Source organism: Scheffersomyces coipomensis (assembly GCF_036884675.1).
Source record: "Scheffersomyces coipomensis strain NRRL Y-17651 chromosome Unknown DFJ63scaffold_1, whole genome shotgun sequence".
Classification (NCBI taxonomy): Eukaryota; Fungi; Ascomycota; class Pichiomycetes; order Serinales; family Debaryomycetaceae; genus Scheffersomyces; species Scheffersomyces coipomensis.
In genome coordinates, this window is record NW_027042892.1 from 2,262,284 (window position 1) to 2,288,928 (window position 26,645).

The 26,645-nt window shown below is 30.6% G+C and overlaps 15 protein-coding genes and 1 non-coding gene across 16 annotated transcripts; 7 read left to right on the top strand and 9 right to left on the bottom strand. All coding sequences in view use genetic code 12, as the record gives it.

Moving 5' to 3' along the window:
• The first annotated feature begins 18 nt into the window (after positions 1 to 18).
• On the top strand, positions 19 to 1,154 carry DFJ63DRAFT_317060 (gamma-glutamylcyclotransferase). Its single transcript, XM_064906768.1, has one exon. It carries the CDS (start codon positions 156 to 158, stop codon positions 924 to 926), a length of 771 nt encoding a protein of 256 aa, XP_064765159.1. The 5' UTR covers positions 19 to 155; the 3' UTR covers positions 927 to 1,154.
• DFJ63DRAFT_317061 (uncharacterized protein) lies at positions 986 to 2,017 on the top strand. The gene has a single exon (XM_064906769.1). The coding sequence runs from the start codon at positions 1,287 to 1,289 to the stop codon at positions 1,515 to 1,517; it is 231 nt and encodes a 76-aa protein (XP_064765160.1). The 5' UTR covers positions 986 to 1,286; the 3' UTR covers positions 1,518 to 2,017.
• DFJ63DRAFT_t20 lies at positions 1,049 to 1,140 on the bottom strand. The gene has a single exon. It is a non-coding gene; the product is annotated as a tRNA-Tyr (tRNA).
• A 13-nt stretch (positions 2,018 to 2,030) lies between the features above and the next one.
• DFJ63DRAFT_35847 (putative zinc metalloprotease) lies at positions 2,031 to 4,765 on the bottom strand. Its single transcript, XM_064908800.1, has one exon. It carries the CDS (start codon positions 4,613 to 4,615, stop codon positions 2,090 to 2,092), a length of 2,526 nt encoding a protein of 841 aa, XP_064765161.1. The 5' UTR covers positions 4,616 to 4,765; the 3' UTR covers positions 2,031 to 2,089.
• On the bottom strand, positions 4,765 to 6,331 carry DFJ63DRAFT_35690 (uncharacterized protein). Its single transcript, XM_064908798.1, has one exon. It carries the CDS (start codon positions 6,163 to 6,165, stop codon positions 4,915 to 4,917), a length of 1,251 nt encoding a protein of 416 aa, XP_064765162.1. The 5' UTR covers positions 6,166 to 6,331; the 3' UTR covers positions 4,765 to 4,914.
• Positions 6,332 to 6,765: 434 nt separating this feature from the next.
• PHR3 (1,3-beta-glucanosyltransferase) lies at positions 6,766 to 8,530 on the top strand (the record flags this gene model as incomplete). The annotated part of the gene is made up of 4 exons (XM_064904730.1): positions 6,766 to 6,885; positions 6,959 to 7,084; positions 7,157 to 7,417; positions 7,496 to 8,530. 4 exons carry the CDS (start codon positions 6,766 to 6,768, stop codon positions 8,528 to 8,530), a joined length of 1,542 nt encoding a protein of 513 aa, XP_064765163.1.
• A 131-nt stretch (positions 8,531 to 8,661) lies between these two features.
• DFJ63DRAFT_37713 (uncharacterized protein) lies at positions 8,662 to 10,590 on the bottom strand. The gene has a single exon (XM_064908819.1). It carries the CDS (start codon positions 10,310 to 10,312, stop codon positions 8,792 to 8,794), a length of 1,521 nt encoding a protein of 506 aa, XP_064765164.1. The 5' UTR covers positions 10,313 to 10,590; the 3' UTR covers positions 8,662 to 8,791.
• Positions 10,504 to 11,557, top strand: EXM2 (Exm2p). The gene has a single exon (XM_064908801.1). The coding sequence runs from the start codon at positions 10,695 to 10,697 to the stop codon at positions 11,502 to 11,504; it is 810 nt and encodes a 269-aa protein (XP_064765165.1). The 5' UTR covers positions 10,504 to 10,694; the 3' UTR covers positions 11,505 to 11,557.
• Positions 11,558 to 11,578: 21 nt separating this feature from the next.
• Positions 11,579 to 13,312, bottom strand: STE24 (zinc metalloprotease). The gene is made up of 2 exons (XM_064906770.1): positions 13,045 to 13,312; positions 11,579 to 12,947 (listed from the first exon to the last, which is right to left on the bottom strand). The coding sequence occupies exons 1-2, from the start codon at positions 13,060 to 13,062 to the stop codon at positions 11,610 to 11,612; spliced, it is 1,356 nt and encodes a 451-aa protein (XP_064765166.1). The 5' UTR covers positions 13,063 to 13,312; the 3' UTR covers positions 11,579 to 11,609.
• Positions 13,313 to 15,699, bottom strand: ATP2 (F1F0 ATP synthase subunit beta). Its single transcript, XM_064907629.1, has 2 exons — positions 15,495 to 15,699; positions 13,313 to 14,906 (listed from the first exon to the last, which is right to left on the bottom strand). Exons 1-2 carry the CDS (start codon positions 15,605 to 15,607, stop codon positions 13,511 to 13,513), a joined length of 1,509 nt encoding a protein of 502 aa, XP_064765167.1. The 5' UTR covers positions 15,608 to 15,699; the 3' UTR covers positions 13,313 to 13,510.
• A 3-nt stretch (positions 15,700 to 15,702) lies between these two features.
• Positions 15,703 to 18,625, bottom strand: DFJ63DRAFT_302240 (histone demethylase; the record flags this gene model as incomplete). Its single annotated transcript, XM_064905457.1, has 2 exons — positions 15,703 to 16,300; positions 16,376 to 18,625. 2 exons carry the CDS (start codon positions 18,623 to 18,625, stop codon positions 16,022 to 16,024), a joined length of 2,529 nt encoding a protein of 842 aa, XP_064765168.1. The 3' UTR covers positions 15,703 to 16,021.
• A 461-nt stretch (positions 18,626 to 19,086) lies between these two features.
• On the top strand, positions 19,087 to 20,438 carry PRO3 (pyrroline-5-carboxylate reductase). Its single transcript, XM_064908802.1, has one exon. The coding sequence runs from the start codon at positions 19,548 to 19,550 to the stop codon at positions 20,373 to 20,375; it is 828 nt and encodes a 275-aa protein (XP_064765169.1). The 5' UTR covers positions 19,087 to 19,547; the 3' UTR covers positions 20,376 to 20,438.
• A 53-nt stretch (positions 20,439 to 20,491) lies between these two features.
• On the bottom strand, positions 20,492 to 21,248 carry DFJ63DRAFT_317074 (uncharacterized protein). The gene has a single exon (XM_064906771.1). The coding sequence runs from the start codon at positions 20,951 to 20,953 to the stop codon at positions 20,501 to 20,503; it is 453 nt and encodes a 150-aa protein (XP_064765170.1). The 5' UTR covers positions 20,954 to 21,248; the 3' UTR covers positions 20,492 to 20,500.
• SUB2 (ATP-dependent RNA helicase) lies at positions 21,089 to 23,493 on the top strand. Its single transcript, XM_064908803.1, has 2 exons — positions 21,089 to 21,443; positions 22,337 to 23,493. Exons 1-2 carry the CDS (start codon positions 21,224 to 21,226, stop codon positions 23,413 to 23,415), a joined length of 1,299 nt encoding a protein of 432 aa, XP_064765171.1. The 5' UTR covers positions 21,089 to 21,223; the 3' UTR covers positions 23,416 to 23,493.
• Positions 23,494 to 23,570: 77 nt separating this feature from the next.
• DFJ63DRAFT_333299 (uncharacterized protein) lies at positions 23,571 to 24,422 on the bottom strand (the record flags this gene model as incomplete). Its single annotated transcript, XM_064907832.1, has 1 exon — positions 23,571 to 24,422. One exon carries the CDS (start codon positions 24,420 to 24,422, stop codon positions 23,571 to 23,573), a length of 852 nt encoding a protein of 283 aa, XP_064765172.1.
• Positions 24,423 to 24,805: 383 nt separating this feature from the next.
• On the top strand, positions 24,806 to 26,644 carry MET15 (bifunctional cysteine synthase/O-acetylhomoserine aminocarboxypropyltransferase). Its single transcript, XM_064908807.1, has one exon. The coding sequence runs from the start codon at positions 25,190 to 25,192 to the stop codon at positions 26,510 to 26,512; it is 1,323 nt and encodes a 440-aa protein (XP_064765173.1). The 5' UTR covers positions 24,806 to 25,189; the 3' UTR covers positions 26,513 to 26,644.
• Position 26,645: the final 1 nt, after the last annotated feature.

The window sequence follows — 26,645 nt, forward strand, 5'->3', positions numbered from 1 at the left end:
CATTAGACTCTTTTTTAAATTTTGATCTGTCGCTACCAATTAATTCTGATCGACATTTACGTCATGATGAAAAATTGAGAAAAACTATGGCTTTTTATAAATCATTTGTAATTACTCATAAACAACCATAGTTCCTTTACATCAACATAACCATAATGACAACCAGTATAATAGAGAAACCACAAGGTATTTGGGTGATAGGGTATGGTTCCTTAATATTTAAACCACCCCCACTTTATTCATTCAAAGTATCAGGTTATTTAAAAGGGTATATACGAAGATTTTGGCAAAGTTCTTCAGATCATAGAGGTACACCAGAATCACCTGGTAGAGTAGTAACATTAGTATCACTAGATGATTTAAAATCAAATCCTAAATTCCATAATGATATTCATTTATATGAGTTAAATGGTACTCATCATGAATCAGAATTATTAGATAATGATGAATCCCAAAGTTTAGAAATCAAAGATATAACGCATAAAGTGAATCAATTAGATATAGATGATTTAAGAGTATGGGGTGTGGCATATTATATTTCTCCCGAACATGTTCAAGAAATGAAAGAATACCTTGATGTTCGTGAACAAGATGGTTATTCAACTCATAAAGTACCATTTCATATCATTAATGTTGATCATGAATCCCAAGAAACAAATGATGTACTTCAACATACTTCAACTGATCCCAAAACAGGTGATTACTTTATAGAATCAATGATATATATCGGTACTATTGATAATGAATCATTCATAGGTCCAGAAGCCATTGAAGATACAGGCAAAGTTATAAAACATTCCCAAGGACCAAGTGGGCCAAATTTAGAATATTTATCAAATTTAGCTAATGCTGTCCGTCATCTTGATAAGTCTGGTCGTTCAAGAGATTATTATCTTGAAGATTTAGTAGGTATAGCAAGTCAATAATTGTATACATAGGGTAATGAATAAAACATCTATTCCATTAATCAGTATTGTAGTAGTATCTATAACGTGAGCTTAATAATTAAATATACAGGGTAAATGAGAATCAAAAAAAAAATAGCGAATCTCCCGGGGGTGAGTCGAACACCCGATCTCAAGATTTCTTCGAGGAGAACTCATTACAGTCTCGCGCCTTAGCCAGCTTGGCCACCGGGAGGTTTTCGCTGACAAGAAAATTTTTCACTTTATCATAATGTGTCTATTTGCCCCCAAATTAACTATTGCGGTATGGATTTTTCGTGTGGTTTGAATATCTGAAATATAAGGTTTGTCAATACATTTCATGTCCAACGACTCAACATAATGGTTCAACAAAGCTGTTCGAAGTTCATAATGTTGATAATAGTCATTATTAGTCTTTTGACATTTGTGTCAAGTGCCACACAAGTTGAAAAATTGTATGATAATGATAGACAGGTGAGTAAAAGTAAAGAGCCATATGGTCCATATAACGTACGGTGGGAGAAACAGGTCGCTGCTTGGGGAGCTTTTGGTATCTGTGTATCTTACGTGCCAGGTAAAGTCCAGTCCTAGATGCATATCATGCTTGTCATCGGCTTGAAAATGATTATGTTAGACCTTTTGTGGATCGTGCACAACTTATAATATCTGTTGCAAGACAACTATTTCTCACAGGGATCACCTTATATTATGCGTATGGTATCTCATATGGTGTTGATGCAATTAACATGTTTAGGATTATTAAGATATCCATTACAGCTTTAACGGCACTATTGGTATTCATGGTCATAAAATGGATTCGTTTACTGATAAGACACCTTTAAATATTAATAGTGTCTCAAAATTAATTATTGCGGTAAGGACTTTCCTTCTAATAACCATATTCATATAATTTATATACTAATACATGCTTGTGATGTTATAAATAGTTGTAGAGATTTATTACCACCCTTGTTGAAGTGTTAATCGTTTTTTGAATCATGTTTATATCAAGAAAAGTCGATTTTTCTTATGTTTAAAATTTTATCCCATTGTTGCAAAATTATTGCAAAATTTATTTAAATATATCTACAAATTCTTAAATACTTTCAATATTTACAAATAAATATATATTAGTTCTAAAAGTAAATTATATATCCTATACTCTATAGTTCGATATACCTATCAGCTGCATTCATCAATATACTTGATATATGATCAATTTCATGTTGAGCTCTACCAAAATCACCTTCATAACCATAATCTCTTACACTTGGGAAAGTATTCCATTCATATTTACCATCATCAACTTCTGGTGCGGCATATGGGACTCCAAATAACATATTGAGATATCCTGGACGCCTTGGTTTAACATCTTTTTCAATGAATTGTTGATTGAATTCAACCATATTATCATTCCATTTCCATCTATCCATGGCTAATAATGAAGGTTCAATTCCAGTAGATTCAAGAATATATTGTTCCCAACTTTTGGTCCATTCTTCATATCTTCTCGCGGTTGTCTTTAAGGCATTATTGGCTCTTGTGATGGCATCATAATGCATTTGAGGTACATTTGGTTTATTCATCTTTTTAACAATATCATTGAAATATCTTTCTAAATCAGACTGATATTTAGTAATAGAATCAGCTAATCCCATGAAATCATACGGTATAAGTGGAGATTCGGCTAATTCTAAAGTTAAAAGTGATATGATTTCAAGTATATGTTTATGTTTTGTCATGGTTGGATCGATTTCCATAGCTTTAAAATTTTCAAAATTATCATAACATGAATTCTTTGGATATTTCTTTCCGGTGAATTTTATTTCTAAAGCTGGAACATTAACTAAATTAATGAATGGGATATAATTCTTTTGTTCTATTAAATTATTAGAAATGTCATCTTTACCATTATGTTGTTGTTTATAAAGTTCATATAAATCAACTTTATTATTTGGATCATCAGTTTGGATTTTTTTAAGTGTCTTTTTAATAAGTTTATGGAAAAATGGATGAGATTTAATGGATAATAGATCACCACTAACGGCATCACTAAGATCAATATATGCATATCCTTGCTTTTTGATATAATCTTTTCTATTTTCAATCCATTCCGCAGATCCAGCAAAATTATATTCGGTAGCATCAAATGAAACAAAATAAATGGACCTAGCTGGGGTCCAATTATATTTCCGTTGTAAAGATGCAAACACTTTAACTAATTCAATTAAAATGGCAGATCCAGTGTTGGATGAGATAGTTCCATAACAAAGAGAATCTCTAGCAGCACCTATTATAATCCCTTTTTCTGCTTGTTCTCTACCTTGTATAGATCCAACTACATTCCAAAGTTGATGAGTTGGTCTTTGTTCATTTTGAATTTCTAATTTAATCTTTGGACTGTTATTAGTATCATCTTGAGAAGTACCGGAAAAATGTCCATCATCAAATTTGAACCCTTTATCTTGTAATTTAATTAAGAATTGATGACCATCTTTATGGGAAATTGGAATAGTGGGTATCTTTGGAGTAGTATCTGATCTGAACCAAGGTAATCTAGTTACATAACCATCTTCTGAGGACCAACCAGGAGTTAAGACATCACCAGGACTCATCCTAGTTAATCCTACATTTTCTTTTAAGATGAAATCATCATACGTTATCTTTTGACCATTTATGTCATGTTCAAATTGAGGAGATATGAATATAATAGCTTTAACTTGTAATTGTTGAGCGATTCTAACTTTATTTGATTCAGGAGTTGAACCTCCATAATTTAATAATAGTATACAATCTTTTAAATTGATATGATTGTCCATTAATTTTTGAAAATCATCATCTGAACCATAATTTCCATAAATATAAGTTGCTTCAATTGGTTCATTTGTATTTAAAGCATTTGGATTGAATGATAAAAATTCCATATTTTGATTTGAAAATTCATTAAGAGTGGCTTTAAATGAATCATCTGAAAGTTTAACATAAGTTGATTTTTCATTAAAAACAGGATAATTTAAATTACTTTGTAATTCATTAAAATCTATAACTTTCATCCCATTATTTGTCATATAAGCTTCAATATATTTTGCTAAAGTTAAATCCCCCATTGAACCTGCTAAATGAGGCATAGAAGAAAAATATTCCACATTTTCTTCCATTGATTTTGGATCAATAAAATCTCGTATTGAAAGTCCTAATTTATCAATATCATAAAATTTCCCAGTAGTAAATGTTCCACCACTAGCACCATTAATACTATCATTATCATTATATTTTGTCATTAAATAGATGAACAGCATGATGAAAAACACATACAATAACCGTTTGACCACTAATGGATTACCAAGTTTAAGTAATGATTGTTCATATTTAACTTGAAGGAATTTATACCCTTCGTATATAGGATCTATTATGCGTGTGACAGGATGAATAATCTTATTATTGAAATTATAGGCAAAGTTTTTAGTGATTAAAGAAGCTCGTTTGAGGAAACCCTTTGGTGTTTCCTCTATCCCACCTTCAATATAGTCATCTTCTATTTCAAATTGTTCAATAGCTGGAGTTGAGCTGTTACCAACTTCAGAGGCGAGGTGAGATTCTGAATCCTCATAATTAGGGGGAAAGGAAGGTAGTACACCACCTGAAGCAGCAGAACTCACTGCCTGATACAGATGATTGTTGCTAGGCATAGGTGTCTGTACGTGATATGTGATATGATGAGGTTGATGAACAAGGTGTTGAAGATGTTGATGTTGTTGTTGCTGAAGCTGGTGCTGTATTGACAAGATATATTTAAACGATTACCACCACACTAAAATTTCTTATTTCTTTTTTTTTTTAAATCACATTTTTTTTTGGAGGGTGTCGTCCTGGTAAGAAAAGACATCTGTCTTATCAAAACATCTGTCTTAACCAGAGATTAAGTTTAATAAGGGTGCGAAAAATAAAGTATAATAAATAAATAAATATAATAAATATACACAACTAATTATAACTTAGAGTTTGGATTCTTTAATAATTTATAAGCTAATGTTTCAAATTTGATATAATTATCATAACAGATAGGATCTAAAAAGGGGAAGATTTGACATGCATAAAAACCAGCTAGTTTGTTCTTAAAATCAATCCAATAATATAAATTGGCCATTCCACTCCAATAAATTGATTCTTTGGATCTACCCGTTGGTAAATCATTACTAACATATGCGTTTCCACTTAATGTAAACCCTTCTGGAATAAAGTCAGAATCAGATTCTAATAATTTAGTTGATAATGCAGGGAATTCCATTTCTACTTCATCTGGTAAATGATTTTTAATAGCAAATTTAACTGTTTCTTCCTTTAATATTTGAGCTCCTGTATCAGGAGATTTACCATAATTTAACCATACTCTCATGAATTTAAGATAATCTCTAACATTACCAAATACACCTTGACCTCCCATATCAATTTCAGGATCTAATTCAACTCGTAAAGGAGTTAATTTAAGACTTTTATCGGATCTACGCATATGTAATTTAATCAAATTTGAATCATCCTTAACATGAAATGTACATGAAGTCATACCAATTGGTTTAAATATAACTTCTTCGATATATTCCCCTAATTTCTTACCAGTAATTTCTTCAACCACTAATCCTAACCAATCTATATTATGACCATACATCCATTCTGTACCTGGTTCATGAACTAATGGAGTCTTTTCCGTTGAAAAATATTCTTTAGTTACATTTATAGCATTAATATGACTATTCTTTAATGTATGTAATTTGAAATAATCATAATTAAGGAAAACATAGGAAAATCCTGCTGTATGAAGTAATAATTGTCTGGCTGTGACGGGATTTTTAGGTTCCTTGGGAGGAATGACAAATGAACCATCATCATCATCCACCAGATCAGGTTCAATTAATCCAATGGTCCCAATCAAGGGTAAATAATTTTTAACAGGGGTATCAAGATCAAATTTACCTTGTTCATATAATGTCAAAACTGCCATGGCAGTGATTGATTTTGAACAAGAAAAGAAACAAAATCTATCATCTATATCTAATGGTTCTTCAGTTTTAATATTTCTTGTTCCATATCCATTAAGATATAATGTTTCTTTATCAGTAGTGATACCAGCAATTAAACTATTTATGGGAGGAGTTTTTTCACCATCTTTTTTCACAGTTAATTGTTTAATGAATGGATCTATTTCTTTCGATAAAGATGATTTCAAAGTTGATGATGACATGATATCTCAGTATCGTTATATAGTGATAGGTTCTTCTTAGATGTTACAGCTGTCTTAAGTTGAAGTCATAAACTGGAAGTTTTTATACTTTGTCCACCATCGGAATTAGTTTAAAGTTGATTGATTCCCCACAAAAAAAAATTTACCGAGCATGTGAAATGGGCTTCGTCACTAAATTGTTTCCCGCTAAAAAAGTTTAATTGTATGGGAAATTACCATAGTTATGATAGTTAAAGTTATAATTATAACCATTTAGGGAAAGTTTCAACCAACTCACAAGCTATTCTTTTCTAATAAGTATCTTGATTGTAGTTAACCTTAATAATATATTGAATGTGGTTGTATGGATGGATAACCATTTACACATTACTCCTCGTTAGCATTTCCGTGTTACTGAGAAAGATTTTTGCAACAGAATTTTGTTTTTTTGAATTTTCGCATTTTTGGGACTTTGAGTCTGTCAGTCATTTTCAGTTTAACCAAACAGCTCTTACAAAAAGTTGTGCTGCCATTTTTTTTACAACACTATCATTTTAACCGCCATTCTTTATCTACTTATCTCTTCCATCAAACCATAGGGGTACAATCAATCATCAATCAATGAAGAAACAGTTTTCATCCATTGGATTAAGTTTCCTTTTCTTAGGGCTAGTTAACGCCTACATTCATCCTATAACTATTCATGGTCATTATTTTGTTGATAGCGTTACTAAAGAACCAGTATGTATCTTTTATCTCTAATCAATCAATCAATCAATCAATCAAATCATTTTTACTAACTTCTATTATCTAGTTCTTTATCAAGGGAGTGGATTACCAACCAGGTGGTTCTTCAGGTGTATCTGGTGCAAAGGATCCCTTAAGTGATCCTCAAGAATGTGCTAGAGATATCTTACTTTTTCAAGAGTTAGGAATCAACGTTTGTATTACCTCTAATCTAATCAATTGATTCAAGTTCATCATTTACTAATCTCTTTCATAACTCTACTAGACTATTCGTATTTATTCAATCAATTCTGAACTTAATCATGATGTTTGTATGTCTCTTTTGGCAGCAGCAGGAATTTATTTAGTTTTAGATGTTAATTCTCCTTTACCAAATCATCATTTACATAGATATGAACCTTGGAATTCATATAATGTGGATTATTTGGAAAATATATTTAAAGTAGTTGAACAATTTGCCTACTATAATAATACTTTAGGTTTCTTTGCTGGGAATGAAATTGTTAATGATTATCAATCTGCTAAAGTAAGTTTATCTTTACAAAAATTCTATGATTATCTATTTTTAATAAAGAAATAATAATTACTAACTAAATCTATCTAGAATTCACCTGTCTATGTCAAATCTATCATTAGAGATTTGAAAATGTATATTGAATATAATTCTCCAAGACCAATACCAGTTGGTTATTCTGCTGCTGATGATTTAAAATATAGAATTCCTTTAGCTGAATATCTTGAATGTGTTGATTCAAATCCAGCAGAATCAGTTGATTTTTATGGTATAAATTCTTATCAATGGTGTGGTGAACAAACTTTTTATACTAGTGGATATAATTTACTTGTGGAAGATTATAGTCGTTATAATAGACCAATTTTCTTTTCAGAATATGGTTGTAATGAAGTTTCACCTCGAATTTTTGATGAAGTAACATCTCTTTATTCAACTGATATGATTGATGTTTTTAGTGGAGGTTTAGTTTATGAATTTAGTCAAGAACCAAATAATTATGGTTTAGTTGAACTTTTACCAAATGGTGATGTTAAATTATTAAAAGATTTTAATCTGTTAAAAAGTCAATATGAATTATTACCTGAAATAAATTATAATTATGTTGCAAATTCAATGAGAAGAAATGCAAAAGAAATTCAAGCCAGATTAAAAAAACAAAAATATGCTTTACCTCAATGTGATAATTCTTATGATAATCTTGATATTTCAAAGGGACTTCCTAAAACCATTGCTGAAGATATGATTGAAATTGGAGTTGAAGTTGCCAGAGGAAAATATGTTGAATTAGATTCTAATATGTTAACTCCTCAATATAATATATTTGAACCAAATGGTGCTCCTCATATTGGAGAAAAATCAATTGTTCCTATAGTTGATATAATGTCAGGATCTGATATTATAAGAAAACATCATATTAAAGGATTCCATAACTGTACGTATAATGATCTTGAAGAAATAGAAGATAAATTAAACAAGTTTGATTCAATTTTCAATATTGATAATGAAGATAATGAAGAAGAATCTAATTCTGATTCTGATTCAGATGAATTCAAACCAGAAAATTCAATAATGTTTCAATCAGTATCAAATTTTTTTCATCAAATTTATAATAGTCTTGGATTTTAAAACAAAATTTGTACGTTTCCTTTTTATATTATTTTTGGTTGATTTATCTTTGTTGTTTTTTTCTACCTTTTCATTATATCATTGAATTACTAACATAATTTTATTATAGCTGCATCTTCATTAGATAGTACAACCATTGCCAAAATTGGATCCTTCTTAGTTGCACTTTTTACTTTATATATTTTGTTTACTTAGGCAAAAAAAATTGAGTGTCTTTGTTGTTGCTAATACATGTTTTTTTCCGTTTTATCTTTTTATTAATTAAATAGTATCATCATCATTATCACGAATAAACAAGGTATCTAATTTATAGTTAAATACTTTAACTATACATTTACCTTCATTTGAAGTTATTAAAGGTTTTAAAAGTTTTGACCAATTTGAATGATTTAAATCTTCAACACTTAAATCATTTGTAGATGAAGTTGAGAAGCCACACTTTACACAAGTTTTAACCTTTCTAACCGAGCATTCTTTTGAAAGTATAATGGTTAGATTCTTTATATAACCTAAAAACTTTAATAAAGATTCAAGATTATTTTCAGCTTGATCATCATCCATTATATTTGCTGGATTTTGATTATTTGATTTATGACTATTACTATGATCAAAACAATCAACTAAATCAAAATTTGATAAGGTTAAATTTGATAATCTTGAATAACCTCCCACACCTGAACATAATAATTTAAAGAATTTATTATATTTTGAATAATGGAATACTTTTGATTTTAAAGTTGGATCAGGATTATAAAAAATAGATGAATTTAAATCAAGGATCAACGTATCTAATTTATTATTTAACTTTATGAAATCGATTATTGAGAGATCGTTTCCGGATAAGATATGATTCAATTGTAAGATCTTAACATTATCGAACATGATTGAGGAGGTTAATTTTTTCGTTTTGAATTTCTTTTTAAAAGTGTTGGCGTAAAGACAGGAATTAAGGGTTAATTTATGAATATTGATGGGTTTGATGGCATTTGATAAGTCTGAAATGATTTTAAAGTCATCGATTATGAAATTTGACAATTCCAATTCTTGAATGTCATCGAAATTAACAAGGATGGTTGATATGTGGGATAATTTAAATGGGATTGACCACCCGGATTGAGTTTTCAAAATGACTTTTTCTATAGTTCTATTATTTGATATTATGGTTTTTTTCTTAGACCAGAATGATGAAAGGGATGAAGAAGTGGTATTTGATGACGAAGAAGTTGGAACTGGTGAAGATATACCATCTACTGGGAATGCAAATTCGGGAGCTATTTCCGACATGACAAGAACTTTCAAACCAAAACTATGAGATAATAAATGATTGAAACATGACAAATAATCTTCGAAATTCCAATTATCAAAGCTTGATTCTGCATCGATACTATAACTACCAGCGATTTTAATTTCAAAATTAGAATTTCCCTTTATCATTGGATTTATGAATTCAATAAATTTAATGAAATTAAGTTTATTACTAGTATTATCAATAACCAAATGATCCACGGCAAAACTTTTAAAACTTCTATGACTAGGGAATATGACATGATTATAAAGAAATGATCTATTAATAATACCATGGAATTTCTTACATGTAAGTGATAAATTTAACATGGTTTGCAAATAATTTACGACAGATGGATCCCCACAATATTCGAATATATCCATGAGAATTTCCAACGGTAATGAACAAATATGTTGAGGAGGATAATCTACCTTTATCAGTTTTGAACTTGATCGAACGAATAACTTCTTTCTACCTATTAATTGATACTTTTTCATGATGATGGGGTTTGAAATGTGTCAAAATTGGGGTACGGCTAGACGTCAAAATGTATAGAACAAAGGCTGAGAAAGTGGGTAAGAGTATAGATTCTGTGTATGATTTAATCGATATATGAGTTGAGCGAGTTAAGATGTAGATGCTATGACAAACACTAGATGAGTATGGTAAAGTATGAATGGTTGATGTGATGATGGGATTATTTAAGTTAAGTTCGTATTTTTGACTGTAAAAATTATCAGAAATTTTGAAATTGAGAAATAAAAATTCCTGTACTTAAAAAAATAGAGGGAGAAAATTTACAACATGATGATTATCAGTAACATCTATAGTTAGTGATAAGTAACCAAACCACCACCACATCACAATCTGACTCAGGAAATGGCAGAGGAACAGAGAAGGCTCTTGGAGCAACTCATGGGGAAAGATGCTATGATCAATCCTATTGCTACGAGGAGAGAACCAGATATGTCAAGTCCAAGAGTATGTAAAAGTTTCTTAGTTGGAACTTGCCCTCATGATTTATTTGTGGGAACCAAACAAGATATAGGGAGATGTAGTAGATTACATCTTCAGAAACATAAGTTAGAGTTTGAATATCGTACTAAGAAACTTAAAGAAGAATTCCCCAGTTTTGAACTTGAATATTTCAATCATATTAAAGAATATATCTATAAATTAGATAAAGTCATGGCTGATGCTCAACAACGTTTAACTCAAACTACTCCTGAAGAACAATCAAAGATAGAAACCATCACTAAGGAATTGTATAATCTTGATATTAAAATTGGGTTAATGACTCAAGAGATTGATTGTTTAGTAAAAGAAGGAGAAATTCAGAAATCATTATATGAAACCGTTAAGTTAAATGAACTTTGTAAAGAAAGAGATGTCTTGGCTGCTAATGCTCGTACGTTGGCCGAAAATGTAGGTCAAACATCACAGCAGAAATTACAAGTGTGTGAAGGTTGTGGAGCATATTTATCTCGTCTTGATAGTGATAGAAGATTAGCAGATCATTTTATTGGAAAGATTCATATGGGATATGTTCAAATGAGACAAGCTTATGAAGAATTGAAACCAAAGATAAAGAAATTGAATGCTTCTCGATCATCCATACAACCACAACAACTGCATACAGTACTGCTGTATACTCCTCGTCATACTCTGAAGCAGCAAGTCTCCTACTAATGATTTAATAATGATAATTTATATATATATATACGGGATATAAATAATGGTAATGTAACAATATACAAATATACACAAAGATTTATAGAATTTCAACTGTTAAATTTAATCTTCTTTAATTGGTTTAATACCACTACCGACTTTACCCTTTGATACATAACCTAAAGCATCCAATCTTTCAGATAAGATTGGATGAGAATGATGATAAGAAGAATACAACCAATCAGCATCCATAGTAGATAAATTCTTACTTAATAATTTGATTAAGGAAGTACTTAAATCAGCGGAATAACCACAAGATTTAGCATAAGCATCAGCTTCATATTCATGTTTTCTTGATAAAAGATTCATAGCGAATTGTAAGACGAATTCTAATGGGCCGAAAATATCAGAAAATAAAAGAAAACCCACCATAGATGGATGAACAGTTGTAAATCCAAAGGAAGTGAATAATGATTTATTATGAATAAAAGCTGAGAATGAGGAGAATAATAAGAATAAATGGATTTGAGCAAAACTTAACATTTTAGGTAAATGATTTAATTTCCAATGACCAATTTCATGAGCTAAAACAGCAACAGTTTCTTCAATGGATGAATGATCAATTAAAGTATCAAACAAGACAATTTGTTTACTCCATGGTAAACCAGTGAAATAAGCATTTGAATGAGAACTTCTCTTTGAACCATCAATGACATATAAATTAGTTAATGGGAATTTTTGTTTAGATGCTAAATCTTCAATAGCTTCTTTTAATTTACCATCTTCTAAAGGAGTGAATTTATTAAATAATGGTTGAATCAAAGTTGGGAAGATTGTCATAAATACTAATTGAACAATCAAAACAAAGAACATAGTATAAACAATGAATGAATCACCAAAATAATCAATAATCTTTAAGAAAGCAGCGACAACAGGGGCTCCTAACACAAGAGTAAGAGCAAAACCTTTAATTTTATCAGTAATCCATAAACTAATAGTTTGTTTGTTAAATCCATATTTCTCTTCCAACACAAAACTATAATAATAAGAAGTTGGTAAGGAAGTAATGATTGAAACAAGTTGAGCAATAGAAAATAAGATAATTGATTGAGTAATAACACCATTCATGAATTTAGGTAAAAGGAAAGAAACACTAGATAATAACGAACCACTAACATCCCAGAATTTATATAAAAGATCATACTTGATAGTGATTAAACTTTCAATAAGACTAATAGTACCGGTGAAAAATCCAAATTTAGCTTTGGATCTAGAATAAGCTTGAGATTTATCAAAGGTTTCTTGAGAAACTTCAGATTTTAAAGTAGCTGGAGGACTAGTTCTCTTTAAGACTTGATATTGACGATATTCCAAATAAGTATCAACGGCAAAACGACCAATGGTTAATCCTGTGATGATTAATTTCCAATCGATATTTGGATTATCAAGAAATGAAAAAGTCTAGAACTAATAGTTAGTATTGAGTTTTCAAACGTAAGACAACGCGATTGACGGAAACTGATACCGCAAATCATACACGAGTAACTTGAATACATACCTGAGCTAATGAAAACATGATGAATAGCTTTCAATGGTTGAACAAGACTGAAGAAAGAGTGTTGACGGCAAATTGCTATTTTTATATTTTCAATTTTTGTACGTGTAAGTTTTTTTCTCAGTTGAACGACCAAAGAGGAGAGAGGTAGACAAAAGGGTAGCGCAAAATTTCATATAACGCAAACTAGTGTTTCTTAAAACTTAAAACCTAAATTTCAAGCCAAACCATTATAAGGCACAAACTTTATCTACAATCATATGATAAACATAATAAATAGTATCTAAATAATAACGTTAAATTTTCTTTTTTAATAAAAAATTATATATCCTTTATATAAAAATGGAGGTTGTATAAAAACATATAATGAAAGCTTTTTTATGAATCAAAGAAAGTGTTCTTCTTTTTAATATGGATGGAATGAGATTTTGATGGGGGGGATGTAAAAATGACTATGGTGAATTTAAATCTATTTAGATTCAGCAGCTAATTTTTCAGCCTTGGCAACAACATCTTCAATACCACCAACCATATAGAAAGCATTTTCTGGTAAGTGATCGTATTTACCGGCTAAAACATCTCTGAATGATTTAATAGTTTCTTCTAATCTAACTAATTTACCGGAAATACCAGTGAAAACTTCAGCAACAGCAAATGGTTGAGATAAGAATCTTTGAATTTTTCTAGCTCTTTCAACAGTTAATTTATCAGCTTCAGATAATTCATCCATACCTAAAATAGCAATAATATCTTGTAATGATTTATAAGCTTGTAAAGTTTGTTGAACATTAGTGGCAACATCATAATGTTCTTTACCAACAACAGCAACATCTAATAATCTTGATTTAGAATCTAATGGATCGACGGCTGGATAGATACCTAATTCTGAAATACCTCTTGATAAGACAGTAGTAGCATCTAAATGGGCAAAAGTGGTGGCAGGAGCAGGATCAGTTAAATCATCAGCTGGGACATAAACAGCTTGGACAGAAGTAACAGAACCTTTTTTGGTGGTGGTAATACGTTCTTGTAAAAGACCCATATCAGTGGCTAAAGTTGGTTGATAACCGACAGCAGATGGAATACGACCTAATAAGGCAGAAACTTCAGAACCAGCTTGAGTAAATCTGAAAATATTATCAACGAATAATAAGACATCTTGACCTTCTTCATCTCTGAAATATTCAGCAATGGTTAAACCGGTTAAAGCAACTCTAGCTCTAGCACCAGGTGGTTCATTCATTTGACCGAAAACTAATGCGACTTTAGAATCACCTTCTAAATTAATAACACCAGTTTCTTTCATTTCACGATATAAATCATTACCTTCTCTAGTTCTTTCACCAACACCGGTGAAAACAGAGAAACCACCATGGGCTTTAGCAATGTTGTTAATTAATTCTTGGATGAAAACGGTTTTACCGACACCAGCACCACCGAATAAACCAATTTTACCACCTCTAGCATAAGGAGCTAATAAATCAACAACTTTAATACCAGTTTCTAAAACTTCAGCATTAGTAGATTGTTCAACAAAAGTTGGAGGATCAGCATGAATTGGGTTTCTTTGTTTACATTCAATTGGACCTCTTTCATCAATTGGTTCACCAACAACATTAATAATTCTACCTAAAGTACCTCTACCAACTGGGACAGAAATTGGAGCACCAGTATCAGTAACAACAGCACCTCTGACTAAACCTTCAGTACCATCCATAGCAATGGTTCTGACGGTACTTTCACCTAAATGTTGAGCGACTTCTAAGACTAAATCATTATCACCATTTTTTAAGGTTAAAGCATTTAAAATAGCTGGTAAGTTACCTTCTTCGAATTGAACATCGACAACGGCACCGATAACAGCTCTATAAGGAATTAAGTTAGTATAAATGTAATTGGGAAGATACTTAAGATTAATCAATTTATAGGATTAGAATTGAATCATAACTGGAAGTTTAATTGATATATATCAATGGTAAACCGTTCTCTCATTAACACAAAATTGAGACAGGGAAAATTGAAAAATTTTATTGGCCGGTTAAGTTTTTTTTTACTGGACACTCCCAAAAAAGTGCGAGTGAGTGAATGAGTTTACAACCACCACCACCAGTAATAATAGTGATGAAAATGGCAGCATGGTAGGGATGATTAGTGATTGATGGGTTGAATGGATGATTAAATGGATTATATAGTTGTATGATTGATAAGTGTAAAGATTAATTGAACTAGATAGATTGAAATTGGAGATTGATTAATAGTTTAAAGTAGTATATCAGATCGAATATTAAATAAATTAGATGACGACACAACAATGATTCAATTGATTCAATGAATCAATTGGATTGATATAAATATATTTGATATGATTGGATTGAATCAGTTAAAGTCAACCAATTCTTAAAAGTTCCTATAAATTGATTGAAATCATAAATAAAACAAGTTTGAGTACATACCTGACTTTACCGACTGGAGCAGCAGTAGCTAAACCTCTGTTGAACATGAGGTTACGCTTAGCAGCAGTGAATGCATTGCGTGTAGCAGTGTTAAATAATCTTGGAACAACCATCGTTACTTAAACTTTGGTAATCTAAAGACAATCTTTCCTAAAGAACAAGAAGAGAAAGGAAAGGAAAGGAAGTAAATAAATTAAATTTGAGGTTTAAAAAAGAAAAATTTCGTTGAAAAATCTCATAGTTTGAATTGGTACTTTTGTTAGTCGTGTACTTTGGGTCAATTTATTAAAATTTCCCAATGACCAATTAAATTTGATTATTGTTTCGCGCTTTATGTACTGACTGCAAACTGATGGAATCGGTCTGTGGGTAAAATTATATTTGATTGGGTGGTGGATATATGCAGGATTGGTGTTTGGTTTAACTGCAAAATTATATATACATAGTATGTATAACTACTTGATGATCCCTGAATTATACATTTCTTTTTAATAGAACAACTATATACTATAGAATTAAAACACCTTCTACTTATGATGATAAGATACCTCTTCAAGATTTCTCTTGGTTTCCTTGATCAATTCCTTTAATTGGGAAGGATATGTCTCATATAATAAGATAGATCCATGAGGTATAGTAGCACCATTCTTCTTACTATCATTACTATTATTAAAGGTAGTATTACAACATTGTAAACATAAATCAATACTATCCTTGACATTTAATCTCTTCATACTAGATATCTTTTGTACCATCGTCATCTTTCCCATCATCATTCTACTACTTGGTTGAACATGTGATTCCGGCTTATTATGTCTTGATCCTTGGGTTGAAGCTATAGTTCGAGGATGTAAAGTGGTATATCCTTTATTAACATCCACTGGATGCTCTTGTAATCGTTTTGATCTTCTCTTAACATTACCTTCCCTTTCAACATCATCATCATCTTCTTGTTTAGCTTTTCGTTTAGCTTCATTAATCAATTTATCAAATTGAGCCATCATACATAATCTAGACTTTTCATCATATTCATCTTCTTCCTTCTCATCATCAGCATCGTCATTAGTATCATTAATATCCTTAGATTCCTCCCGTTTCACATTATCAATCATGAATCCTAATCGTTGACTACTTTCACTCTTGGCAATCGATTCAGCCACATCATTTCCAATACTTTGAGGTTTATTATTACCTTCATTAGGAGATGGATGAGGGGTTAACAATTGACTTGGATTCGATTCAACCATCGATGTTAATCCTGATTGTTTTGAATAACTGAATTTATGATCCTTATTATTTATAATACAATATTGATACCCTAAATGAGTCTTACAAATATCACATAATGGTTCATCATCTTCCTCATCTTCATCATAGAGATCTTCTTCATGATCATAAGGATTCATTTTCAGAAGTTTCTTCCCCTTTCTCACTTTACTAGGTCTATACTCAACATTAAATTTAGATTTATCTAAATCAAATAATAAATCATTTTGTTTTTTAAATTCAGTTTCAAAACTTTTTAAACTAGTTTTAACTAAAGCAATCTCATTATCATTAATTTTTCCTCGTTGTTTATTAAATGATTTCAAGATATTTTCTAATAATTTATAATGATTGAATACATTCTCTTTCCCAATTAATTTATAATCATTAATTGATTTCTCTCCAAACTCTAACCAATTATTCATAGTGAAATTAACCGCCTCATTGAAATTAAATCCACAATTGAATCCAGCATGATAAACTCGAGGGTATGTGATTATGAATTCATTTGGATTCTGATCGGCATAAACGACTTTAATGCCATTTTCAATCAATGTCATAGGTGATAACAATGTAACTAATTGATGTAATAAATCAGGTTGACGTTTAAATAAATCAGGAGCAGAATCTTTCATTAATCGTTCGAATTTATCCGCTTGAGATGATGGGATTCCATACCATTTCTTCGTAGCTCCAAAATGACAATAATTGGCGGATAAGGTATAATGATCCTCTACATGCCAACAAAATGTCGATAATAATGATCCAATATAAATCCAAGGTATCGTCATACCGGATATAGGACTATTAATATAATTTAATAATGATCCATTGGCAAATGGTAATTTGGTAAGATTAAACGGATGATTCATATAATATTGAGTATTAGGATTATCTAATTTTATACCAGGGGTATTACTCATGGGAAATCCACTTATTTCACCTGGTTTTAAATTATGAATATCAGCACCATATTTAACTTGTAAATCTGATTTTTGAATATCAACAAATTTCCAAAATTTTAATTCAATATCATCGGTGGTTAATGGTTTATTATCATTATATTTTTTTATAAATTCCAGTTCAAATTTTAAACACATATCATAAAATTGAGATAATGAATATTTAACATCCACTTCTTCTTCGAAACCATATTCTCCAGTTCCAATTAAACATTTATCACAATACCAATTGGATGATGGGATAGATGATAAGGGGTTAGGAAGACAATATGTATGATAAGGATTATCACAATTATCACATAATAAAGTTAATCCTGGATTATCATGTTTACCACAGATTAAACAATTATCAAATTCATCTTCTGAATCTGATTCGGGAAATTCAAAATTGGAATTATTTTGTTGTAAATACATGGCATAAGATCTTACATTAGTATTAAATTCATGTTCAAGATCTTGAGTATTGATAGATAATTTAAAATGGTGATTTAATTGTTTCCATTTATTTGCAGTCATAGTAGTTATTCCACCTAAATTCTCTATTTGAATGAATATATCATAATAATAGATTTGTTTAGATGGATCTGATTTAGGATTGAAATATAATTGTAATTGACGTTTCCGACGCATTTTAAGAAATCGATTAATATTATCAATAAAGAATTGTCTTGATCTTGTAGTTAAACCTAAATCACTAATCTTTTGTAATCTAGTATGAAATTTAAATTGATCCGATATCAGAAATGTTGGTTTCCAATTTTCAGGAGGAATAATTTTAACAATTCCATACTCCGAACCTAATTTTGTAATATCATGACTTGATAAGTAAGTAATGGGATCACTAAATTCATCCAAACTTGGTCTAAGAATAGGACAATGAGTTAATGAATTCTTATTAAACATAATGAGAATAGATTCAATTCCTAATCAACCAACACACCAAATCGGTATCAAAAAGATAGGAAACGAACGGGGGGTATATAGCCTTTATATAAAGCTTGATAAACCTTCTCCCACTAGAAAAAGTAAAACGATGAAGGTGTCAAAAACTGTCAATTGAAATTGCAACAAATTGGCGTTTTTTAGTATAATTTAGTAGTAAGATATTGATATGGATCGAAACCCAAAGCGTGAGCGACAACGAAAACAGCGATAATAATTGACTTACGAATCAATAAGGGGGGTAAATTAACAAATTAATTAAAGGCAACTATGAGCCGCTCCTTTCCTACTTAATATTTTAGAATTTCGGTTTGGGTTTGTGGGAATGGAATTTAAAAATATGATCGCACCAGATTTTTTTTTTTTTTTATTTATTGTAAATTTTATTTTTGGCTGCCATCAAAGTATTTCTTTGCAACGTCACGAGGGATCCAACTTTCTTGAGTACACGAATCAATCAATTGTATGTTTAAAGTGATAAGATGATGGTGGTTGTTGTGGTTGGATTTGTAGAAGTTGAATACCTTTGATTGATGGATTGAATGACCTTTACTATGAAGAAGAAACAAAATTGACCGTTTGAAATTTATGGCAGTCAAAATATTATTTACATAAAATAAAAAAATAGATTTATGCACGTAATTTAAATCGATTAAAAAGGTAGACTTCCTAATTGGGTAATGTCTGTTTCCACTTTACTCCAAGAGTTCAAATTTGAATGAGAGATGTCTCAAAATGGAAATGGTTGGCGAAAGTGAAAAAAACCACCAACTGTCAAATCTATGACTACTATTAAATTGATATTGAATTCCTAGGTTAATATCTTCTAATTACTTCGATATCAAAGTAATATCAAATTATAACATCATATCATACAATTACAATGAAAGACTATACGATTGCCGTGTTAGGATGTGGAGTTATGGGAACTGCCGTTGCATCAGCTATACTTAAAGCTAAATTTGATCCATACCCCATTAGAATTATTGGTTGTACAAATTCAGTTGGAACCAATGATTTATTAAAATCACAATTAAAACATGAAATCTTTGAATATTCTTATGGTTCTGAATCCAATACTAAGGCTGTTTCTGAAGCTGATATTATAATACTTGGTTGTAAACCTTATATGTATCAAGCTATCTATGATGAAATTAAATCAGGTTTAACTGGTAAACAATTGGTTATTTCTTTATTGGCTGGTACTACTATTTCTGAATTAACTATTTTCTCATCATACGTGGCTAAAGTAATGACAAACACTCCAGCAAGATTTGGTTGTGGTACTGCCGCTATTTCATTTTCAAAGGAAGCTGAAGCCGAATATGAAGATTTAGTTATGAAATTAATTGGTACGGTTGGTGAAGCATTCAAAATCCCAGAAAAGAATATGGATGCTGCTACTGCTTTAGTTGGTTCAGGTCCTGCTTTCTGTTTATTAATGATGGAAGCATTAATTGATGGTGGAGTTAGAATGGGGTTACCATTTGAAGTTGCAAAATTATCTGCGGCTAAAGTTATGGAAGGTACTGCTAGAATGGTACTTGAAACCAATGATCATCCTGCTGTATTAAAGAGTAAAGTTTGTACTCCAGGTGGTACTACCATTGCTGGGTTATTAAAAATGGAAGATGCTGGTATTAGAAGTGGAATTGCAAGAGGAGTTGAAGAAGCAGCTATTGTTTCTGCTTCATTTGCTAAGAAGAAGTAATCACTTACAAATTTAGTATTACAAATAGTAATTATAATTATAAATATATCGTTAACCATGGTGAGTGTATATATACAAGAAACTTTTCTATAGATTAATGCCAAAATAAATAAATATATGTCAATCTAATTTTTAATCTTACTTTGTGACATGAAGAATTCAGTTAATGTACCCAAATCTTCTTGTTTAATATTAATATTAGCTGCTTCTAAAGCATCTTTCAATTTAGATAAATGATCTCTAAATTCTTTATCAGCAATAATTCTCATCATTTGAGTCATGGATGGAGGTTTGCCACCAGTTTGAATGCCTTTTCTTTCTAATAAATCCTTAAATCCTTCAATTAAACCAAATATTTCGGGATTGTTCTTAAGGGTCTCTCCAAATTTCTTAATGGTTTCAGCTTGTTCAGCTGACACTTCCTTTGATGAAGGTTTATTATTGAAAAATTTTAAACTATGACTTGATGAAATTGATCTTACACTCAGTAAAATCAAAACTTTATTTCTAATTATAGGTTGTACTGAACTACCATATTTGAATAAAGGTGCAAACCTCACAACACTAGCTTTAAACATTATCTTCTCCCACCGTGTTTCAATCAAATCCTATTGTAAGATCTACCGTTTAAATTTGCATTTGATTCGATTTGTCTTAATTTGGAAAAATCCCAAAAAATACAGGTCGTGCGCAGGTGGACAAAAAAGCTCCACGTCAGAGTGTTGAAAAATTAATTGTTGAAAATGAAATAATATAACCAGCCAGTTTCAAGCTCCTTTTCTTGATTATTCATCTTTGAAATTTATCCCAAGTTTCAAATCAATCAATCAATCAATCAATCAGACACCATGTCAAACGAAGGTCAAGAAGAATTATTGGATTATTCCGATTCTGAAGAAATCGCAGTTCCAACCACTGCTCCAACCACTAGTGATGCTAGCAATGAAAAAGAAGCTGACAAAAAGGGTTCTTATGTTGGTATCCATGCTACTGGGTTCAGAGATTTCTTATTAAAACCAGAATTATTAAGAGCCATCGGTGACTGTGGTTTCGAACATCCTTCTGAAGGTTCGTATCATCATTCAATATCAAGTCAACAAACAATTATAATATAATATAACAAAAATAATAATAATAAATAATTATATACCAAATTTTTATCAAGTTATTTGATATTGAATTAAAACAAAAACCATTCATTCAATTTTATAATGATTGTGTTTGATATACTTGAAGTGGACTTATTAACTTAAGTACTACAATAATCAAGTATATGGCATGGCTGACCAGCCATACAGTGACACGTCAACCAACCAACCAGCCAACGACATGTCACTTTTAAAAAGAGGAAAGATAAGTTGATTAGCATACCCCCATCCCGTCCCACCTTTATGTGTCATTATCAATCGTTCTCCTTTTTCTTTTCTTTTTTTCACCCCGCCCCATTTCACTATCTTTGAATTAAGGTAATAATGAATTATTCTTGTTACCTATCACCACTTTACTTTCCTAAAATTGGTTCATGAAATTTCCATCATATCGAGGTCAGAAATGATTGTATGATAACTTATGATTTCATATTTACCATCTTCAATATTTTTCATCTCTTTTTTATTGCAAAGATTTCCCATTTTTTTTTTGTTTTGGTTGGTCATGAATATTCAAAGAGACGTGTGATATTTTTTAATTCCTATATTCTATGATTTGGCACATTGGAACTATAGAAGAGAATGAATTACTCTGGGAAGAGGAGAGTAGATATTATTCTTGACGAAGAAGCTTTACTAAATCAACTTTTCAAAATAGTATTTAATAATAATTAAATCTCAATTTTAACACATTTAGCAAAACTTTTCATCTATTATATTTATTATTATTATTATTATTATTTTTGATTATAACAATTGTTTTTGTTTTCTTATTTTATGCTAAGAAATCCTCATAACTAACCATTTTTTTAGTCCAACAAGTTTGTATTCCTCAATCTATTTTAGGTACTGATGTTTTATGTCAAGCTAAATCAGGTTTAGGTAAAACTGCTGTGTTTGTTTTATCTACTTTACAACAATTAGATCCAATTCCAGGTGAAATCTCTACTTTAGTTATTTGTCATACTAGAGAATTAGCTTATCAAATTAGAAATGAATATGCTAGATTTTCTAAATATATGCCAGATGTTAAAACTGAAGTCTTTTATGGTGGAACTCCATTCAAGAGAGATATTGAAAAATTAAAGAATAAAGATACTTGTCCTCATATTGTGGTTGCAACTCCAGGTAGATTACATGCTTTAGTTAATGAAAAAGCTATTAGATTAGCCAATGTTAAATCATTTGTTATTGATGAATGTGATAAAGTTTTAGAATCTATTGATATGAGAAGAGATGTTCAAGATATTTTCCGTAATACTCCTCATCAAAAACAAGTTATGATGTTTTCAGCTACTTTATCTCAAGAAATTCGTCCTGTTTGTAAGAAATTTATGCAAAATCCATTAGAAATTTATGTTGATGATGAAGCTAAATTAACTTTACATGGTTTACAACAATATTATATTAAATTAGATGAAAAGGAAAAGAATCGTAAATTATCTGATTTATTAGATTCTTTAGAATTCAATCAAGTTATTATTTTTGTTAAATCAACTCAAAGAGCTAATGAATTAAATAAATTATTATGTGCTTGTAATTTCCCATCTATTGCAGTTCATTCTGGGTTACCTCAAGAAGAAAGAATTGAAAGATATAAATCTTTTAAAGAATTCAACAAACGTATTTGTGTTTCAACTGATGTGTTTGGTAGAGGTATTGATATTGAAAGAATCAATTTAGCTATTAATTACGATTTACCAAATGAAGCTGATCAATACTTACATAGAGTTGGTAGAGCTGGTAGATTTGGTACTAAAGGGTTAGCTATTTCTTTTGTTTCTAATAAAGAAGATGAAGAAGTTTTAGAAAAGATTCAATCCAGATTCGATGTTAAAATTGCTGATTTCCCAGAAGAAGGTGTTGATCCATCTACTTATATGAATACTTAGGGAATTCAAAAGGAAACGAAAAAAAAAAATAATCATCCAGTATTATTTTCTAGTTAGTTTTTTATAGTATTTTTTTAATTATCATTTCTGTTTCCCAATTGGGAATTTAGGTATAGTCAAATCAAGAAAAATTTTGTACAATTATTAAAAGTTATTTATATACGATCCTGTAAGCAAATTGAATCAATCAATGTGAAGACTGATTTTAAATCCAGTTTAGGTATTAAAAACCATTCAATATGAACATTATAATCTGATTTAAATGGACTATCTTTGTTCTTTGTAGATACTTTAGATTCATCTAAACATCCAGGACAGTAGAAATTACCTCTACCATATTTTTTATGTAATTTATCATGAATATTCTTTTCAACCTGTCGGACATTACCTTTACAATAGAAACCATCTTTATTAAAACTGTGTAATGATAATGATGATTGTGGGGGTTCATTTGAAATATGAAATTTTTTAAATAGTCGAAGGAGGGGACTTCCTGATTGGGAAAGTCGATCCAAACTAACCTTCCCGATCCGAGCCTCAGATGAAGTATCCTGAAGAGGAGGAGGAGTTGTTATGGTGGGAACAATGATGGATATATCGTGGTTACATTTTGATTTCCATTGATTTAACCGTTTTTCAACTGTAGTGGTAGTCATACCGATTTTAATTAATACATATGGTGAATCCTTTGCATTGAAATTTTTCCAATCTTGATTGGATGTAGTTGGTAAATTTTTTACTTTGAATTGCCACAGTTTATGTTTTGAAATAAACATAGTTAAAGTGTAGACATAGATGTATCCTGATTTCGTGGGTATTGTTGACTTGTTTATAGATGTAGTTGTGGATTTATTAGGACTGACATGGATGGTGGTTCTGTTGGTATTCTTCTGTTGTTGATATTCATGGTAATGACAATACCCATGAATTGAGTTGGTCTTTAGTTTACATTGTTCGTGCTTCGTAGCTACACCAAGACATTGATGATACTCTCTTTCTTTAATCATATCAATTGATTCATATTGTATAGTTCAAATCCAAAAGAAGGTTGTGGTGTTTGTCACTTCGTCCCAAAGTCCATTATTTGTTTACCTTTTTTTTGGTACACTCCGTTTGCGCTCCTTCGCTGTTTAAAAGCTTAACCATTAACTCATAATTATAATTAGATCATTTTCATCAATTGTATCATAACCCATGACATGTATACTATATACTACTGTCTACTCATTATCTACTCATACTGTAACATCTCCAGTTGGTAGTTACTTGTATGAGTCAAAATAATAAAAATAAAACACACCATACCAAAAATAAAAATAATTTTTATTTTTAAAAACTGTGGCACGTGAAATGAAGTAAGAGTTGAATTATGGGGAGACCCACACACAATTAACGATTTATATGTCAATTGAATTGAATTGAATTAGATTGTTATTGAGTGAATTACTGTGATTCACACATTTATGCCATCATTCAACACAGGTTAAACGATCTCCTACGCAATTGACCTGTAATTAGGGGTCGGTGTCTTAAAAAATGTTGGTTCAATTTCTCTTCTTTATACTACTTTAATTTACGCTTTTAGAAAAACTATGGATTTTAGAAATTTTTCACTTTTTGGGGAAAGGGAGTATAAATAGTTTAATTAATTTCTGTAATTTATTTATTGATTTCGTAAGTTTCGTTTTCTCTTTCGTTCTTTTCTTCTCTTTTCTTCTCTTGACTCAATTGTTTAAGTTTATACCTTTACAACTAACTCACTACCCACCAAATAATGTCTTCTCGTCATTTCGATACTCTTCAATTACACGCAGGTCAAGAAGTTGAAAAGCCACATCAAGCAAGAGCTCCACCAATTTATGCCACAACTTCTTATGTCTTCAATGATTCCAAACATGGAGCACAATTGTTCGGTTTAGAAGTTCCAGGTTTCATCTACTCAAGAATTCATAATCCAACCGTTGATGTTTTTGAACAAAGAATTGCAGCTTTAGAAGGTGGTATTGGTGCTGTGGCCACTGCTTCGGGTCAAGCTGCTCAATTATTAGCCATTACTGGGTTAGCTCATGTTGGAGATAATTTCATTTCAACTTCTTATTTATATGGTGGTACTTATAATCAATTTAAAGTTGCCTTTAAAAGATTAGGTATTGAAGCCAGATTTGTTAAAGGTGATTCTCCAGCTGAATTTGCTAAATTAATCGATTCCAGGACTAAAGCTATTTATCTTGAAACCATTGGTAATCCAAAATATAACGTTCCAGATTTCGATGCCATTGTAAAATTAGCTCATGATCATGGTATCCCAGTAGTTGTTGATAATACTTTTGGTGCTGGTGGTTATTTAGTTAATCCAATTAAACATGGGGCTGATATTGTTGTTCATTCCGCTACTAAATGGATTGGTGGTCATGGTAACACTATTGCTGGTGTTGTTATTGATTCAGGTAATTTCCCATGGACTGAATATCCTGAAAAATACCCTCAATTCTCTAAACCTTCTGAAGGGTATCATGGTTTAGTCTTGAGTGAAGCCTTAGGTAAAGCTGCTTATATTGCTCATGTTAGAGTTGAATTATTAAGAGATTTAGGTCCAGCTTTAAATCCATTTGGAGCTTTCTTATTATTAACTGGTCTTGAAACTTTATCCTTAAGAGTTGAAAGACAATCTTATAACGCTCTTAAATTAGCTCAATACTTGGGAAAATCTCCATACGTTGAATGGGTATCATACTTGGGTTTACCATCCCATGTAAGTCACACCTTATCTCAAAAGTATTTAAACCATAAAGGTCAATACGGTGGTGCTTTATCATTTGGTGTTAAAGAATTACCAACCTCAAATCCTAACGATGATTTCGATGCCGCATCAGCTAAAGTGGTTGATGCTTTAGAAATCGCTTCAAATTTAGCTAATGTAGGTGATTCAAAAACTTTAGTCATTGCTCCATGGTTCACTACTCATCAACAATTATCAGATGAAGAAAAAATCACTTCAGGTGTATCTAAAGATTTAGTTAGACTTTCAGTTGGTACTGAACATATCGATGATATTATTGCTGATTTCGAACAATCATTTAAAAAAGTTTATCAATAGATTTAATAAACCGTGATTGCTTTGGTTTCCTTTCCTAATGCTCTAAGTTGTTTTCTTTTTATTATTATTGTTATTATTTAAATGTATATGCTAGACTAATACAAATATCTATTTTAAATTTTATAAGTGATTT